The 16,675-nt window shown below is 39.7% G+C and overlaps 1 protein-coding gene across 9 annotated transcripts in view; it reads left to right on the forward strand.

Moving 5' to 3' along the window:
• LOC149319213 (guanine nucleotide exchange factor DBS-like) overlaps nucleotides 1-16,675 on the forward strand; it is a 173,667-nt gene that overhangs the window by 80,228 nt on the left and 76,764 nt on the right. For 2 of the 9 annotated variants that reach the window (XM_089511295.1, XM_089511296.1), the window contains exon 1: nucleotides 11,118-11,190. The exons of 6 other annotated variants lie outside the window; for them this stretch is intronic. In XM_089511295.1, the coding sequence (XP_089367421.1) occupies nucleotides 11,118-11,190 (73 nt within the window). Of the gene's footprint in view, nucleotides 1-11,117; nucleotides 11,191-14,235; nucleotides 14,255-16,675 lie in introns of those variants that run through there. One more of the 9 variants, XM_089511297.1, reaches the window with a different exon arrangement.

Raw genomic sequence — 16,675 nt, forward strand, 5'->3', positions numbered from 1 at the left:
ATAGCTAAACCAGGAGTCACCCCGGACCGTGTGATATACTCCAATGTTAGGGGATTGTGCAGAGTGTAGTCAAAGGTATTTGAATAATACAGGAAGTCTGGCTTAAGTTAGAGTGTCTTTGCGGGGGAAATAATTCAGTTGTGCTATTATTTTCCACAGGAATAATTCACACAAAGGCTTAATTCTGGCATAGACAAAAGAAAGTGTTCATTTGTTTTTGATATATTTTGAGCATACATCCTGTCTCTCAAATTTGAAGCATCTAATAGCATCTTAATATATATGCAGACATATGGGTGGGAGCACACTCTACCAGGATATGGAGATTTGTATGTTCCAATCTGCAATCCCATTGCCCTGAGGAAAACAATTAAGGTTAAACTGTACTTCAGTCTTGAGGATAATTATGGAAACCTATTTCCTTGTATTGCTGTGCCTCTGGTTTAGGTCTTATGAGGATTTGAGTCTCACTCACATATAAATAAATTGATTGATTGAAATTTACTGCAGTCAGTCAAAAGCTGACTGAATGTCTTCTTTGGAACAGAGAGGGTGTACTTCTGCAGTCAAAGACTTGAACTTTGAAAGATAAGTAGGGAGAGAGTTCAAGAACTATCATTCCCAGAGTGCATAGTGCACAGGCAAAAGAGAGTGGCAGCTCATGGTTCCTTTGAGGTTGAGAACATAGGCCCATAATAATTGGGTGATATTGATCCAAGGGATAGTGTAAGCCAGTGTTACTGGTAAACCTTAAACACTCAAAATGTATGTCCAGTACACATATGAGTATACTCATACTTGCACTCTTAGTCCACATTGGCTATAAAAGTATTATCATCCATCTAGGAACATAAGGAAGTTAAACAAAGGCGCGGTACAGAGCGCCAAAAAAGGCGCCAGGGAGGCACCTCTTTTTGCTCTGCAGCAGCACCGCAGCAACCAAATAGTGCGACACTGCTGTGCAGCAAAAAACGAGCACCCGGAAGCGGCTCCTTTTTGTGGCACAGTTGTGCTGCCGCAAACCACCAGAGGCATCGCGATGGCGTTGCAGCTGTGCAGCACTGTTTAGACGCTGTGCTGCTGCAATGTTATAGCTGTGCACACTGTGTAGATGGTGCAGCTGCAACATCCTCGTCACGTGCTAGGGTTACGGGGTGTGTGCACACGCTGCCCCGAGGCAACCTTAGCATGTTGCCATGATGCCGCAAAGGTCCCGTCTGTCAGGGCCAAAGAGAACTAAAAGAAGCTAACAGACACCACTCTATCTGCCAGTGTTTCAGAATGCATCCAGCTTTTCTGCAGTTTGACTCAGGAAGTTGAACAAAAACAAAATGGAAATTGCTTTATATTATACTGAAACTGTCTTGGTTGACAAAGATAAACTGCCAGATGTCTCATGTTGGTCCAGTTTAACACTTACACAAGCACACAGACATATATATATGCTGATTGTACCATTACTACCATTAATTCATGATTTTGTAGTGAACAAGATGGAAAAACTCACCTTTACTTTAGTCTGTTCATACATTGTTCACAATTGTTTGAACTTCTTGTCCATTAGTTTTTTTTTAAAAATCAGTATATTGAAAAGATAATACCATGTTGTGCGCCTTCAAATCTGACTTATAGTGACTTCAGGCAAACCTATCATGGGGGGCTTTCTTGGCTAGATTTGTTCAGAGGAGGTTTGCCATTGCCTTCCTCTCAGGCAGAGAGCATGTGACTTGTCCAAGATCAGCCAGTGAGTTTCCGTGGCTGAGCTGGGAATCAAACCCTGGTCTCCAGAGTCATAGTCCAACATTCAAACCACTATGCCATGCTGGCTAATTAAACATTTTAAAATAGTCAATAAACATTTTAGGTTTATTTTTAAACCTGGATGTTTTGTCAAATAAGTAAAGCAAAAGTGAAGAACATAACAGAAAATCCCCAGTAGGAGCTATGGTACAATTTCATAAATTTAAATAATGTAATTTCAGAATTTCCCTTTCATGGGTTACAACATTCTATATATGGGGAGGGATTGTGGTATATGTGTGGAACACCCTTGAAAAGGATGATTGAAGGACTAGGAGCGAAAAACAAAAGTATCAGTACCTTATACTATATTTTTGATCTGTTTCCATCCTGAAATTTCAAAGGTGTGCTTTATAATATGCCAGCTGTTGTGTACACCTGCTGTATGCAAACATCTAGTTTATAATTCTATAACTATAAAGGAAGTATTGCAAAGAGCAGTTCAGGGAGAAGGTGATTATAAACGTACTCTGTACAACTGCAGATTTCACAGCAACAATTTTTTTTTTCATGAGAAAAGCAAAGGCAAAGCAAATCATTGTGAGGTGATGAGAAGGAAAACATCTACTCTTTGATAGATTTTGGGTAAAGATGAATTGTTCTGCAGTTTCAGTAGAAGAAATGGAAAGCTTTTATATTTTCTCTAACAACAGCTCCTGGTTAGTTTCTTTGGCTCAAGGTAAGTTGAAATTTCTTTTTACCATGTAGCAGAATGGGAGGACTGAAGTAACTGCTTATATTCACTTAAGTCCCAAATGGAGCCAGTTGTTTGTAGAGCCTGCCACATAGTGAGATTAATTTTATTAGCGTCCTCATCCTACATGCAGAGGCTACAAGTAGCCATCTTTCTTCAATCACTTTTGATCACCACACAGGTTAAAGGTCATGCTGGTGCAAGCACTCATCTGAGCATGGCATCTAGTGGCAGAGTGAATGAAAAAGCCCTTTTAAGTCTATTATTTGGGATAAAGGTGTCTCTTGTGGGAGCCAAAACAAGTGGACATATTTTTTTATGAATAGATATCCACCCAGTCTCTCTTACTCTGTCACTATGTGGTTTCTTTTAACATAGTTTTCATGAATGGTAGGAGGGGTGTGGAGTATCATGATTTTACTATCTGAATTAGGGTGAGAGCTTATTCGTGTCCATGCTGTTCTCCTTGGAAGAGAAGCTGATGCACGAATACAAAATGGAACATTCCTGACATGTGTTTTCTTTTGAATTTCTTGGGAATCTCAATAGATTCTGCAAATTCCAAGTGACTCTACTGTTGCCTCTGAGCAAAACCCCTTGCTATAATAAAATGCCTGTAACATGGATTGGTGCTACCTGATTCTTCTATAGACATAAGAGATTGAATTTGGGACTTCCTCCATCCAGTGCACACTGTGGTGTGTTTCCCTTCCTAGACAGCAAGGGATTTTAAACTGCGCTCTCTCTAAAAGCTGCTTTGTCCCTTACAAGGCGGACTGAAAAGCTCATGAGCCACACTGAGGGAAGAATTGTCTGTACATCCCATACAACAGGACAGGGGAACCTTTTCAGCCCAGAGGCCACAACTCTTTGGGAAAGGATTTGGGGTCAGTCATTCAAACAACAGGTGGGATTTAGGGCATGAGCAGGACCAAAGCTAAGTATGTGGGTCCAAGATGTACTTCTAACTAGTTTAGGTAGTTCTCAGCAGATATACAAAGTACAACTCAGTTCTGCGCGTTTCTTCTCTGGGGCTGAGCACAGGTGGAAAACAGAGCTTAGTTCCAGGCAACAGCTCCCTGATCTTTAATCTGAAATAACAGTCAAGCCTGCCAACTGAATGAGGACCCTCTGTGGATCACATGCCACCCAAGGGATGGAGGTTGTACATCCCTGCCTTGTAGTTAACTTGTACAAATTAAAATGCAGACATAATTATAAAAGAATAGGGAACATTCTCTCTATTCCCCCCCCCCTTGTCCCTCTCTCCCACAGCCAGTTTTAAATAATCTGCCAGATTATATCCAAAGACCTACATGGGTTGGTCCTTTTCCACAGATTTTCTAACCTCTACCAGCCCAATTTTGCTTCAGTTAGATTAATCAGAGTATCTGCAGCAAGGAAATTATAATCAGGAATAGGAGGGGGGGGAATACAAATCCTTAGGTTTCTTACTACTTACAGCTATCTTTCTGTATATTTGGTGTTGTTTTTACACCTCTGGAAGATCCTCACACATACTAAGATGTGGACTATGATTTTATTTGGAAGTAAGAGCAACGGTGTCATTATAGAGTTTTTGTGGTAAAAGGCATTCAAAGGGGGGGTTACTGTGCCTCCTTTTCTGTATTAATAAGAAGTGTTATCTATGGTGTCATTGCTGTTGTCTTTGAGAGATCCTTCGCCAGTTTCACTTCCCACTACTGCTACTGCCCAAGAAGAACAACAAGTAGTGCTTATGCTAACATTAGCACTGCCATATTTTTCATGTATTAAAACTTTAAATGCTGTTTTATTAGGTCAACCACTTTTTTCATCTATGTAATATTGCCTATTCTGACTTGCAGCAATACTCTGGAATTTCAGACAAAGTCTAGCAACACCTGTTCCATATTTTTAAACATGGGGGATGCTAGGGATGGGACTTGTGACCTTTTTTAGTGAGAAGCATGTGCTCTACTACTGAGGCCCTTCCAAAAGCAAAAGAAATCTGTTAGGATTACTGTAATCAAGGACTGACCCTTCAGAAGTCTTGGAGTACCTTTGAGACTAACAAAAGTTCTACAACCCTTTTCATAGTGATATTCCAGACTAATGTGTCTATGTCTAATCTTTTCAGAAGGTTGAAGTTAAAAGACAGCCCCCCCCCCAAAAAAAATGCATTCATTTGACAAAAATAGTCTATATAAATATGCAGCTGAAAGATAGGCATGTAACATATCTGGATGATGTTGTTGTGTACCTTCATGTTGCTTTGGACTTATGGTGACCCTAAGGCAAAGCTATCATGCGGTTTTCTTGGCAAGATTTGTTCAGGGTAGGTTCACCATTGCCTTCCTCTGATGCTTGCTCTGGGAGAGTGTGACTTGCCCAAGGTCACCCAGTGAGTTTTATGGCAGAGCTGGCAATCGAACCCTGGCCTGGATCTCCCAGCCCCAAAAAGACAGCTAGAGGAATGCCTGAGGAGGTATAATTCAAAATGAAAGAATTAGAATATAAAATAGGTTGGCAATTGTTCTGCTGCTGTTTACCTGAAATGTCCTTTGACCCATCTCCACCAAGAATGACTGAAAGATTGGAATATGTAATACAGGACAATGAAGTACAATACTTTTTACAAACAGGATCACTTTTCCTGTTGCATTTCTCTTGGTGTCTCTGTTATGCAAATAACCCCACCCATACCTATGATGGAAGTACGTACAGAAACAGTGTAAACAGCAGTGTGGAAAGTGATGACTCGCAGTCCTGCAAATCTGTTATTTGCCTGTAAGACTAAACAGGAAGTGCCATAGCAAACTGAAAAGTAAAGAGAATGGTCATTGTTGCAAAGAGAGGACATTTTTCTAAGATAAAAGTGTTGCTTTGAGGTAAGGTGGTCCTTCCTTTTGGGTTCATAGAGTAAGTAAGGACACAGTAGTGCCTGTTCTGCATTTATGTTATGATGAAATGGTTCATTTTCTGGGTTTGCTGTAGTCCAGCCACCTCTCTTATTTAACTACTGTTGTTGTTGTTGTTGTTGTTGTTGTTGTTGTTGTTGTTGTTGTGTGCCTTTAAGTCAACTCTGAGTTATGGTAAACCCTACTCTAGTGTTTTTGTGGCATGATTTATTCAGAGAAGGCTTGCCATTGCCTTTCTCTGAGGCTGAGAGAGTGTGTCTTGCCCAAGATCACCCAGTGGGTTTCCATGGTGGAATTAAAATTCTAACCCTGGTGTCCTGAAATTCTATTCCAGTACTCAAACCACTTATACCCTACTGGCTCTCATAGGGCTTAATTACTTGCTAAATATTACTTAATGTTTTTAAGTGCCAATTTCTTTTACGCAACCTATCTGATTAACAATGAAGGCGTCAATCACATCTCTGAAAAGAATGGATCTAATGGCTGAATTTGGTGCAATTCATAACTTGGTGTAAGATTTCTTTTATCCCTCAGACAGAACTGTTTTTGTAGTTCATCTGGAGAACTGGTTTGGAGAAATAGAATCATAGAGTTGGAAGAGACCACAAGGGCCATCCAGTCCAACCCCCTACCATGCAGGAACTCTCAATCAAAGTGTCTCCGAGAGATGGCCATCCAGCCTCTGTTTGAAGACTTCCAAGGAGGGAGCCTCCGAGGGAGTGTGTTCCACTGTCGAACAGCCCTTACTGTCAGGAAGTTTCTCCTAATATTGAGATGGAATCTCTTTTCCTGTAGCTTGCATCCATTGTTCTGTGTTCTAGTTTCTGGAACTGCAGAAAATAAGCTTGTTCCATCCTCAATGTCACACCCCTTCAAATATTTAAACAGGGCTATCATATCACCTTTTAACTGTCTCTTCTCCAGGCTAAACATCCCCAGCTCCCTCAGTCGTTCCTCATAGGGCATGGTTTCCAGACCCTTCACCATTTTGGTCGCCCTCCTTTAGACACGCTCCAGTTGCTCAACATCCTTTTTAAATTGTGGTGCCCAGAACTGGACACAATATTCCAGGTGGGGCCTGACCAGAGCAGTATAGAGTGGCACTATTACTTCCCTTCATCTAGATACTATACTTTTATTGATGCAGCCTAAAATTGCATTGGCCTTTTTAGCTGCTGCGTCGCACTGTTGACTCATGTTCAATTTGTGGTCTGCTTGGACTCCTAGATCCCTTTCACATGTACAGTGCACCTGCTTTATACGCAGGCGCACTATACGCGGTTTGAGTGTACGCGCTCAGGCTGCAGGGAGTGCATGGGGTGCAAGGGGCGCCACGTCCCATTCAGATGAATGGGACACACGCCCGTGGCACCCCGCATGCACAAGCCCCTTTCAAATGAATGGGGCTCCAGCATAGGCGGAATTCACCTTATGCAGGGGGTCCACAACGGATCCCCCGCGTAAGGGGAGTTTCCACTGTAGTTGCGTTCAGCCAAGAGTCCCTCATCCTATATCTGTGCATTTTATGGATCTGTACCTTACATTTCTCTGTGTTGAAATTCATTTTGTTGGCTTTGGCCCAGCTTTCTAGTCTATTCAGGTCATTTTGAATTTTGATCCTGTCCTCTGGGGTATTAGTTACTCTTCCCAATTTGATGTCATCTCCCAATTTGATAACTATGCCCCCCAATAGTGTGATCCAAGTAATTGACAAAGAGGTTGAATAGCACTGGGCCCAGGACAGACCCAATGGCACTCCATTGGTCACTTATCTCCAGGATGAAAAGGAGCCATTGTTGAGCACCCTTTGGGTTCGGCCAGTCAACCAATTACGAATCCATGTAACAGTTACCTTGTCTAGCCCACATTTTACAAGCTTGTTTGCAAGAATGTCATGAGGAACCTTGTCAAAGGCCTTACTGAAATCAAGATATACTATATCCACAGCATTCAAAACTCTCAGGGGCTCCCAGAAGTAGAAAAAATGGCTCCGAATTCTTCCCAGATACACAGTTTAAGAGGTTTGGAGAACATTTCCACCATCTTGAACCCCTAAGATTCCACCACCACCACCACCCCCCCCCCAGTGAAAATTTTTGCTATTTTTGTCAGTGTTTGTTTCCCCCCGTTAAGTGTTCCCAAGTGTGAGGCACATTTCTACTATATTTAGACCAGGAGAGGCCTTTTTTGAAACAAGAAGTAAACAGAATGTCTGCTCACTTCCTTTTGTTTTGTTTTTTAAGGCCTTTCCTGGGCCTAAAATAGCCCAGGAAGGCCCCAGAACATGGTGAAAATGCTTCCCATATCCCGAGAGAGTATTGTTGGGTGGGTGGGCAAGGGATAAAAACTCTCTTTTGGTAAAAACATTTTTGGTAGGAGCAGGTGTGATAGAATAGTGGAGCTGTCCAAGGTCTCCTGGGTGGATAATGGACCTCCAGCCTTCCACAATTGCCCCTCTTTGTGAGAATTGTTGTACAGTAGTGGTGGCATGAAAGGAACAAGGAAGTGTGTTTCTGTTTGGTTTTCTCTGAACATTCATGAGCATCCCCCAACTACCACCACAGGCAGCTGTCAGAGTTCAAAAGGAGGCCCACTTGAGATGGAGTCCATCATTCCTTGCAGGACTAGTACTGTATAGACAAAAGGCACTTCAGCATTGGCAGTTCCAGGTGTTGTGGGACTGCAACTCTTAATACTTTCTACCCAGCATAGTTAGTAGTGGGAATCATAACATCTGGATGTCCTTCTTGACCACTCCTCCACTAGATTATCCAGAACAGGCATGGACTACAAGCTGCTGTTACAGGAAACCTGGGCCCTTTCAAACTATGCATTTATAGCACTAGAGTTCCACTTTAATGAAGTTGCTATTGTGTGCCTTTAAGTCATTTCTGACTTATGGTGACCCTAAGGCAAACCTATCACAAGATTTTCTTGGCAAATTTTTTGAGGGGTTGTTTGCCATTGCTGCCTTGGTCTAAATGCACCTGTGCCTGCACTGCTAAGGGATAGATAGCATAGGTTGGTACTTCTGTGCTGCCTCTGTGAAATGTCTAATGAAGTGGGGCAGGAGAAAGTGTGTAGGCAACATCAGTCTTATAGTAGATTTTGGCTTCTCTGGATAGTCTGTGGCGTTTGTAATTTAACATAGGCCTTTCATGTTCCCTTCCAATTGGGTCAGTGGAGAGTGCTACAGAGTTTGTATGCCATGGAAGCAGTAGCACATGAGGTGCATTATGAGGCACCAGTTATATCACTCATGGACACCAGGGCAGAGTGAAGCAAACCAGAATCCAAAATCTCAACCTACACTACCACCAGAGGTCCTACACAACAGTCCAGTAAATTTGCTTTGTTGTGAATGAGAATTGAGTCCATCAATTTCTAACAAGAGTTTGCTAAAATAGCTAGAAAACCTTTGAGTAAGATGGGCAAGTGTACTAGTAGCCAAACTGATCAAACATTTTGCTCTAGACATAAAGGTAGAAAAGGAAGGAGATGTAGTAAACACCAAATAAAGGATTTTTTTTAATTTTTTTTTTTTGCACAGCTAGGAAGCTCTTGTTAACTTGTCATAGCAGCAGAAGGAAGTAGTATTAGTAGTAGATGGATGGACCAAGTCAAAACAGGTAGGGAGCTTACATATAGGATGGTATTGCCAGGGTTCACTTTTGCCACTATGCCTGTTTGTTTTTCTAATTCCAACGATGTGTTTATTATACTCTACAATGAACAGTAAGTCCTTTTTTACTGGTGGTGGTGATCGTTTTTTCAAAGAAGCAAAATAAACAAATAAGATTAGAAATTTGTCAGAAATTATTATTAATAATATTGAAATATTGTTCCAGCCATTGTGATTAATATACTGTACATGAATCAACCATAGGTAGTTTTAAAAACGAACTCAAAATTAGATGTTTCTTCAATGCCACTCTACAGGTTTACACTCACATGTAAGGAACAGAATGGCAGAATTATTACTGTGCTTTAGTTATGTTTTCAAATGAATACTGTGTTCTTAGAGAAAGTTCCTTGTAGTTTGTTTATTGTAGTACACTTTGTAAACCAGTTTGATATTATATTTGCATTTCAGGAAGATTTAATCTTATCACGTGCAGTTAAGATAATTCAACATCTTCACCTTACTTTGGATAAAGAAATAGAAGCATGATATTAAATGAAGCTTTATTGTAGGCTGTTACTCTGTATTCAGAATCCATGGCTAAATCGAGACAATGGAGCACATAACTGATAGCTTTTCCATATGGAAACATATAAGGAAGAGGAAATCTGGAGTTCCTGTTTGAGCACTTTGTGTGAATAGACATAATTGCTAATCCATGATTTATGTACCATATCCCCGTTGACCTTTTGGTAACATTGAGGAAGCAGTTCTTGCACCAAAAAAGCTTTTTTTATTCTTGGATCTTTTTAAACAGTAGTTTCTGTCACTTTCATTTACTGTCTTGCCAATCTGTATAACTGAGTCTGAAACTGCTAATAAATAATCTTGAGGTTGCTAATTAACAGATAATCAGCCTTGTAGTAATTACCTAAAAGGATCAGCTGAAGTAAGACTTTGCTTAACATTGGTAGGAGAAAGTTCATAGTCACTTACCAGTGAACTATATGGAAGGTCAAACATCTTTCTTTTAAAAATTATTTTAACATAAGTTTACATATAAAAATATTTTAAATTTAAAAAACCACATCGTTTTACACCTGCTAAGGGAAAGAGAGAGCAGGTTTTTCAGCAAAAAGATCTGTTTCATACTGTCTTAAGCTTGTTTGCATAAATAAACATTTTATGAAGTTATTGCCTAACCTTCTCTTACCGTCTTTAAAAGTATTGTAGCTGGATGCATTTTTTGTCCTTCTGTGTCATAACTGTCAGACGGGTACCAGATCTGCTACTTTGAGAGCATACCTGTAGAAAGTTTAGGGAAAAAAGAAAAAAGAAATCTGGAACATGAAGAATTTTTTAATCTATTGAAATGCTTCAAGAGAATCATCTGTGAATTCATAGACAATTATTTTCATTATATGCACTTCATGCATTTCATTTCTTCTGAGCAAAGTTTCAAAGCTCAATATTTATTGAATACATATTGATCAAGAGTCCAGTGAAGGTCATAATTTTATTTCTCTGTAGTTTCATTTCAAAAATGTGAGATGAGGGAATTTTTACTAGCTTAATGTGTAACTTCCCATTTCATTTCAAGGGATTGTCTCATTAGAAAGCTTGAGAGAGTCAGCTGTCAGCTGATCAGTGTTGTTCCTTTCTGGCTAAAAAAGAGATGGCTTTACTTGATAGGTTACCATTTGTTAAAGTAGGGTTCCTTAAGGGAGGCTTCTGACAAACCACTCCAGGAGGGTTTCAGAATTAATTTGTTGTTGTTGTTTTAAACAAATATGTTTCTTGGTTGTTTGAATTTACTCGGTGGCTACCTTCACATTCTGAGTAACTAAGCGTAACCTATTACATGTGAAGTCTTTATACCAAAAAATGGAAAGTGTGAAGGTGGCAATAAATAGCTAGCCCTTTGGTGGACCTCTGATCCTGTTGAGAGACACACTGGCTTTGCCTGTAACTTGAAGAAAGGTATTGTGTCCCATTGAGCTTGGCTCTTACTGTGAAAGGTGCAGTTTTGAGCTTTCCTTGACTTCAAGAGAGGCTCAGAGGGAGCAAGCTCATCATCGCTGAATTGATTTATGGCAATATGACTTTAAGTCTGATCTCCTTGCTGTACAAGGATATTGCAGAGCTGTGGTATCTCCTGAAGAAAAGCACAGGTGTGTCTTTCATGTTTTTTTTCCTTTTTTTTTTTTTGTTTTTTTTTTTGTTTGTTTGTTTGTTTTGTTCTGACCCCCATTGATTTACTGAATTGACAAGACTGGTGTGGTCTAGTAATTCGTGCAGTTTACATTATGATATTGAAGTGTTGCATCTTTCTGTCTGGTGTGGAGATATGCACGTATAAGCCTGTAGTCACAGGGTTTTATTTTCATGTGACAAGCCAAAGAGTATACAGTATTAGATTTAAATAGTGCGGTGCCACGTAACATTGGTTTGCATTTATTATGTAGATCCTTTAAAGGATATTTACTGAAGGATCATGACAAACATAATTACTGTTTCCTTTTTGCATGGACTGCTTGATCCTTTAGAGATTGTTCTCTCTCTTTGACATGCTGTTTGAGGGTAGTTCTCACTCACAAGGCATTTTATTACCTTTGTGAGTGGAGTGCTGCAAGAATGGGGAGAAGATGATTCCTGCAATTTTTATTGCACCTTGTGCCACAACTTGTTAGCAACAAATATTCACAAAGATGCACATTTAAAAAAAATCTTGAGTTTGAGTTTTCCATCAGAATCTTCTCTGTCTAATGGAGTATGAATGAAGCTTTGGAGGCATTGTAAATAGTGAGACTACAGTCCACTCTGAAACTGAAAGCTTGTTTTTGTAGAAATTGGGGAGGGGAAAAGAGGAAGAGAGGGGAACCAAATACTGCTGATTCAGTTCACGTTGCCAGTCTTGTTTTCTGTTTGGTATGCATGAGTGTAACAGAGGAATACAAGACGAAGAGCAATGACATGGCAGGTTGGTTTTGCACTTTCAATCTCTGAGACACTTATTATTTAGTGGAATAGGGTTTAATAGTAAATCAAGTTCTCAGTAGCTCTACACATTGGAAGTGAGGATCTTTCTCTTCAGAATAAGTTCTTCAGCAGTCTTTGGGTATGCCTTGCATTCAAGATAGTGTTGCTTTGCTTTCTGTAGCAAAAGTGTTCTGCTGAACACATAAATGTAAACAAATTTGAGACTCATAAGAATTTTTAAGAAAAGAGAATATTAGCTGGTAGAATATTCAGCCTTTGGTCTTTCATGCATTTACTACATAAATTTGTATACTGTAATGTGTTGTTGTTTTCTTGGATGAAAGCATATTTTAATGGAGACAAATGTTTTACAGGCAAACTGTACTTAATGCTACCTGCCAGCTGGTTTAAAGGTTTTCTTGAGTGAACTGAGGACAATGCTAAGAATCCTTGTGTTTTCTGAGTAATCTTTCTGTTCTGTGAGCCCAGATTAAGTTAGAGTGCCACTGACCTGGAAAAAGCAACAGCAGGCTTGGCTTTTTCTGTGGATCAGCAGGTCAAACTTGTAGGCTGCTGAATCTGTTAAAGGCACTGGAACAAGATTATGTAGTGTGTAAAAAAGATGTCAGCCCTGGGGTAAGTGCTGAGGAAACAGAAGTACGTTAGCCTTTTAAACTGAGCAGTTAAAATGTAATCACTGTAAACATGTCATAAACTGTGAGCATGAACTTCTGCCTTTCTTTTTTTATTAATTTATTAGTTACACTTGTATCCCACCTTTCCTCCAACAAGTGTAAAAGTATCACACATTGCTCTCCGCTTTTCTCATTTTGTCCTCATAACAACTACTGTATATAAGGAAGACCAGGCAGAGAAAGAGTGACTAGTCTAAGGCCACCCAGTGTACATCATGGCTCAGTGAGGAGTAGTTCTTTCAAGTCCCAGTCCAACTATTCCACCACATTGGATCTCTGGACTGCTAAAACTTCATACTAGTAGCTAATTCATATAAAAGCAATAGGCAGTTTTATGTAAGGGAGGTTCTCAGGAGTACATTGGCCATGCTATCCATTAGCTTTAGACAGAACTAAGAGGAAACATGTCATTCCTCCACTTCTAGCCCAAGAAATATTATTTGTAAGATATAGATTCTATCTTAGTTTTTTCTCAGCCTGTAAATGGCGACATTTGATACCCCACTATTTCACTGCAAGATAAAAAAAATTCTTAAGAAAAAGTGGAAAGTCAACCATTATATATCTTAGTGCTGGCTACAGCCTTTGAGTTCACAATCAGAAGTTTCACTTTCCTTCTTGTGATTCTTGTGACTGTGATTTAACTGCCAAGTTAAAATTTTGCAAATTATGAAATTTTTGGATTAGGGTTTCTCAACAGTGCAAGCTATAAAACGTTGTATACAACCTGGTGTTTATAACCCAACACATGAAAAGCTTAAATTACTGCATTATGAATTATAAAGACTAGCTTGTTGGAGGCATTGTTCCCTTTGGGAGTGAGATATCCTGGATTTAAATGCCAAATAAGACCTTCCTAGGGTTTGAAGACTAGGGAGCATAAGAGAAGGGTCATCGCTGCATGCAGAAGATTTTGGGTTCCATCACTGATACCTTCATGTAGGGCTGAAGAAGACTTGTAGAGAAACTATCTCTGTGAGGTGAACTAGATGGACAAATGGATGGACGGACGGACCTGGAATAAGGAAGTTCTCTGTACTCACATTTTCAAAAAAGTAGTCAGTGACGTTTCTCTGCAAGGGGCATTCAGTTTACCCATCTCTTACCCAATGTAACAATAGGCCCATATTCTTTATGTGCCCTGCTTCAGGCATCCTGCGCCCACTAAGTTGAATAAAGCACATCAAAGTTTGAGAGTTACACCCCTTGGTAGGTGACTGTTTTGAGAGACAATTCTCTAGCATGGTAGAAACATACAAGCATGTAAACATTGTCCAGATCAATATAGCTCTATATTCATGAATTCTTATTTTATGAATGTTTACACCGAAGAGGTAAGTTTAGTCTGTGTTCAGTGTGGTTATGCTCAAGAAAGAACACACAGCATTGCGTTCAAATTTTACTTGTAGTGACTGTGTGTCAAAAAATTGGTCAAGGTCAGCTGTGTTGAAGAGCTAAGGTAATTCATATGACTAAAATGTTATGATAGCTACATGAGTTAATCACAGATCTTTCAGCAAGTGGCAAGACAGTCAAGCAGCTTCCACCCAACAGCTGTAAGGTAGATTCAGTTTTATTGTGCCCTTTCTTGATCCTTTTTTCTTAAGTAGCTTGGTGGGAGTTGAATGTAAGCTGATGTGGAGCACTGGCAAAGCTGCTTTGCTACATCCAATATATTGCTGAGATCCTCTCAGATTGCTAGCTTGGGGATGTGAATTGACCCTTAATTTGGATTTTTAAGGTTAAAAACTTAGAAACGTGTTGGTAGAAATACAGCTCTATAGCCTTTGGGTTTGTTATAACTGATAAAGAAAAGTAAGTATGAGGTTGAGTAATGGTGTGGTAGGAACATTGGTGAATTGTATTTCCATTTCACTTCTCAGATGTGTTTTGGTAAGAGGTGGAGAGTGATTTCCATTTTGTTGTAGATTCCCACCTAATTATATAAGATATGCAGAGTTGGAAGATGAATTCAAAACAAGACCTGGTACTGGCTACTGCTCACCCACATAATAATTGGTTGTATTGTAGAGAAAAGATAGGGGAAGGGACTATGAAGGGTCAGCTCCTTCAGACTAAGAATGTTAGTACACCTGGGGCCCATTCACACTACGTAATTCTAGCACTATTATTCTGTTTTAACTGCCATGGCTGCTTCCTGAGATTTGTAATTTGTTGAATCACTAGAGTTCGGTGAGACTGAGAATTCAAAATATTCCTCCATCAATTACAAATTCCAGAATTCTGGAGCATTTTGCCATGACAGTTAAGGCAGAATCATAGTATTGTATAGTGTGATTGGGTCCCAGTTTGCACCATCTAGCAGCATTGTCAAGCTGGAAATGATGGCGATGCTGACATTTACTAGTAACTTTGTTTCTTACTGGACATTTTTTTCAGAATAACAGAAATTTGATTTTGATTTACCTGACAGTAACTAGAGTTGATCCACTAAATCAATGAGAATTTGATATGGCTGCTCTTACTGTGAGAGTCAGTGTACACATTTATACACTTCAAGATTTGAAGCACATCCTTAACAACAGAAGCCACATCCACAGTTTTAACTTGCTATGTTTTGCAATTTTTACCAAAACTGCTAACAAAATTTCAGTTAGCAGCACTATAAATTTGCCTGTGAATCATCAGTCCAACAAGAATACAAATTAACTAAGGCCCTATACAGACCAGCTAAACAGAGGCTGGATGGCCATCTGTCGGGGAAGCTTTGATTTAGATTTCCTGCATGGCAGGGGGTTGGACTGGATGGCCCTTGTGGTCTCTTCTAACTCTATGATTCTATGAAAGGCCGGCCTGTGGGCAGAGACAGGGTGCAGCATTCTGACGATGGATGCCCTGACTCTGCCCCCAGGGCACTGTGATGCTGTGTGCCACTCCAGACAGCACATGACATCATGATGCACCTCCAGCGCTGCATCCAGATGACACAGCGTTCAAGGGGCACCACAGAGCTGTGCTGCCATGGCTATGGCACCCTTTGGAGGGCACAAAAAAGAGCCGCTTTTTGCGGCTCCTTTTTGAAGTTTCCAAAGGCCGGATCGGTGTGGTCTGTAGAGCCCCTATGATACAAATAACAGAATGTAAAGGAGGGAAGGGAGAGTTGAGAACTTACAGTGCTTGTGCTTTTTGCAACATTTTCTTGTGATGCTAATGATATATTTAGGATATACATTTTCTAATTTTTGTTCTGATTCCAAAAGTTTGCTTCTAATTGCACTTCTTAAGAAGTTGCTACAGTAGACTTCCAGGTTAAGAAGTCTGAAGAAACAGCTGCTTATTCTGTTAGTTAATAGTGATATTCACTCATTTGCCATATAAAGCTTCCTACAGTCTAACCATTTCATAATTCCAATCGCCTTACTTATGGAGCTCCCCAAACTTTTGGTAGGGAGGAGGATAAAGGCCCCAAAGGGATGCGAAATTAAAAGATTTGCTTCAGGACTTCAATTCCCCACTTGTAGATGATGAATGGCATGCTTTTAAGTCATGATATAAGGGACTTCTTTTTAAAAATATAATGAAGGATGTCTCTTATAGACTACTACAATACACTCACTTGTGTTTCGTGAGGAACAGTTCATTCTCCAGACGTATTACTCAATTATGAAATGTATGTGCTTAAAATAAAACATCTGTAACTCGCACATTTTTCTGAAGAAAGTCTATAATTATCTCTTCAAGGAGGGCTAAATTTAAGTTTGTTAAAATATGAAGTGAGAATGCTCTCATTCTGGAAAAAAAATAATATGAAAAATAATGGAAATCATTCCAGTGCTTCATAATAGCAATGTTGTGGGTAGTAGTGATTTTCTATTTAAATATGCTCAAATCAGTATTGATGAGGAAACTCACTATTTCCTATGCTAAGAGAAGTCTCAGGTCCCTGCTTGTGGAAAATCTTTTTTGTTCCCATCATGTGTGACTGGGATGAGGTTAGAGTAGTCCAATCATATTTTTATAT

Source organism: Sceloporus occidentalis, unplaced genomic scaffold (assembly GCF_023333645.1).
Source record: "Sceloporus occidentalis isolate IW3139 unplaced genomic scaffold, rSceOcc1.0.p SCAF_2, whole genome shotgun sequence".
In the NCBI taxonomy this organism is placed as follows: domain Eukaryota; kingdom Metazoa; phylum Chordata; class Lepidosauria; order Squamata; family Phrynosomatidae; genus Sceloporus; species Sceloporus occidentalis.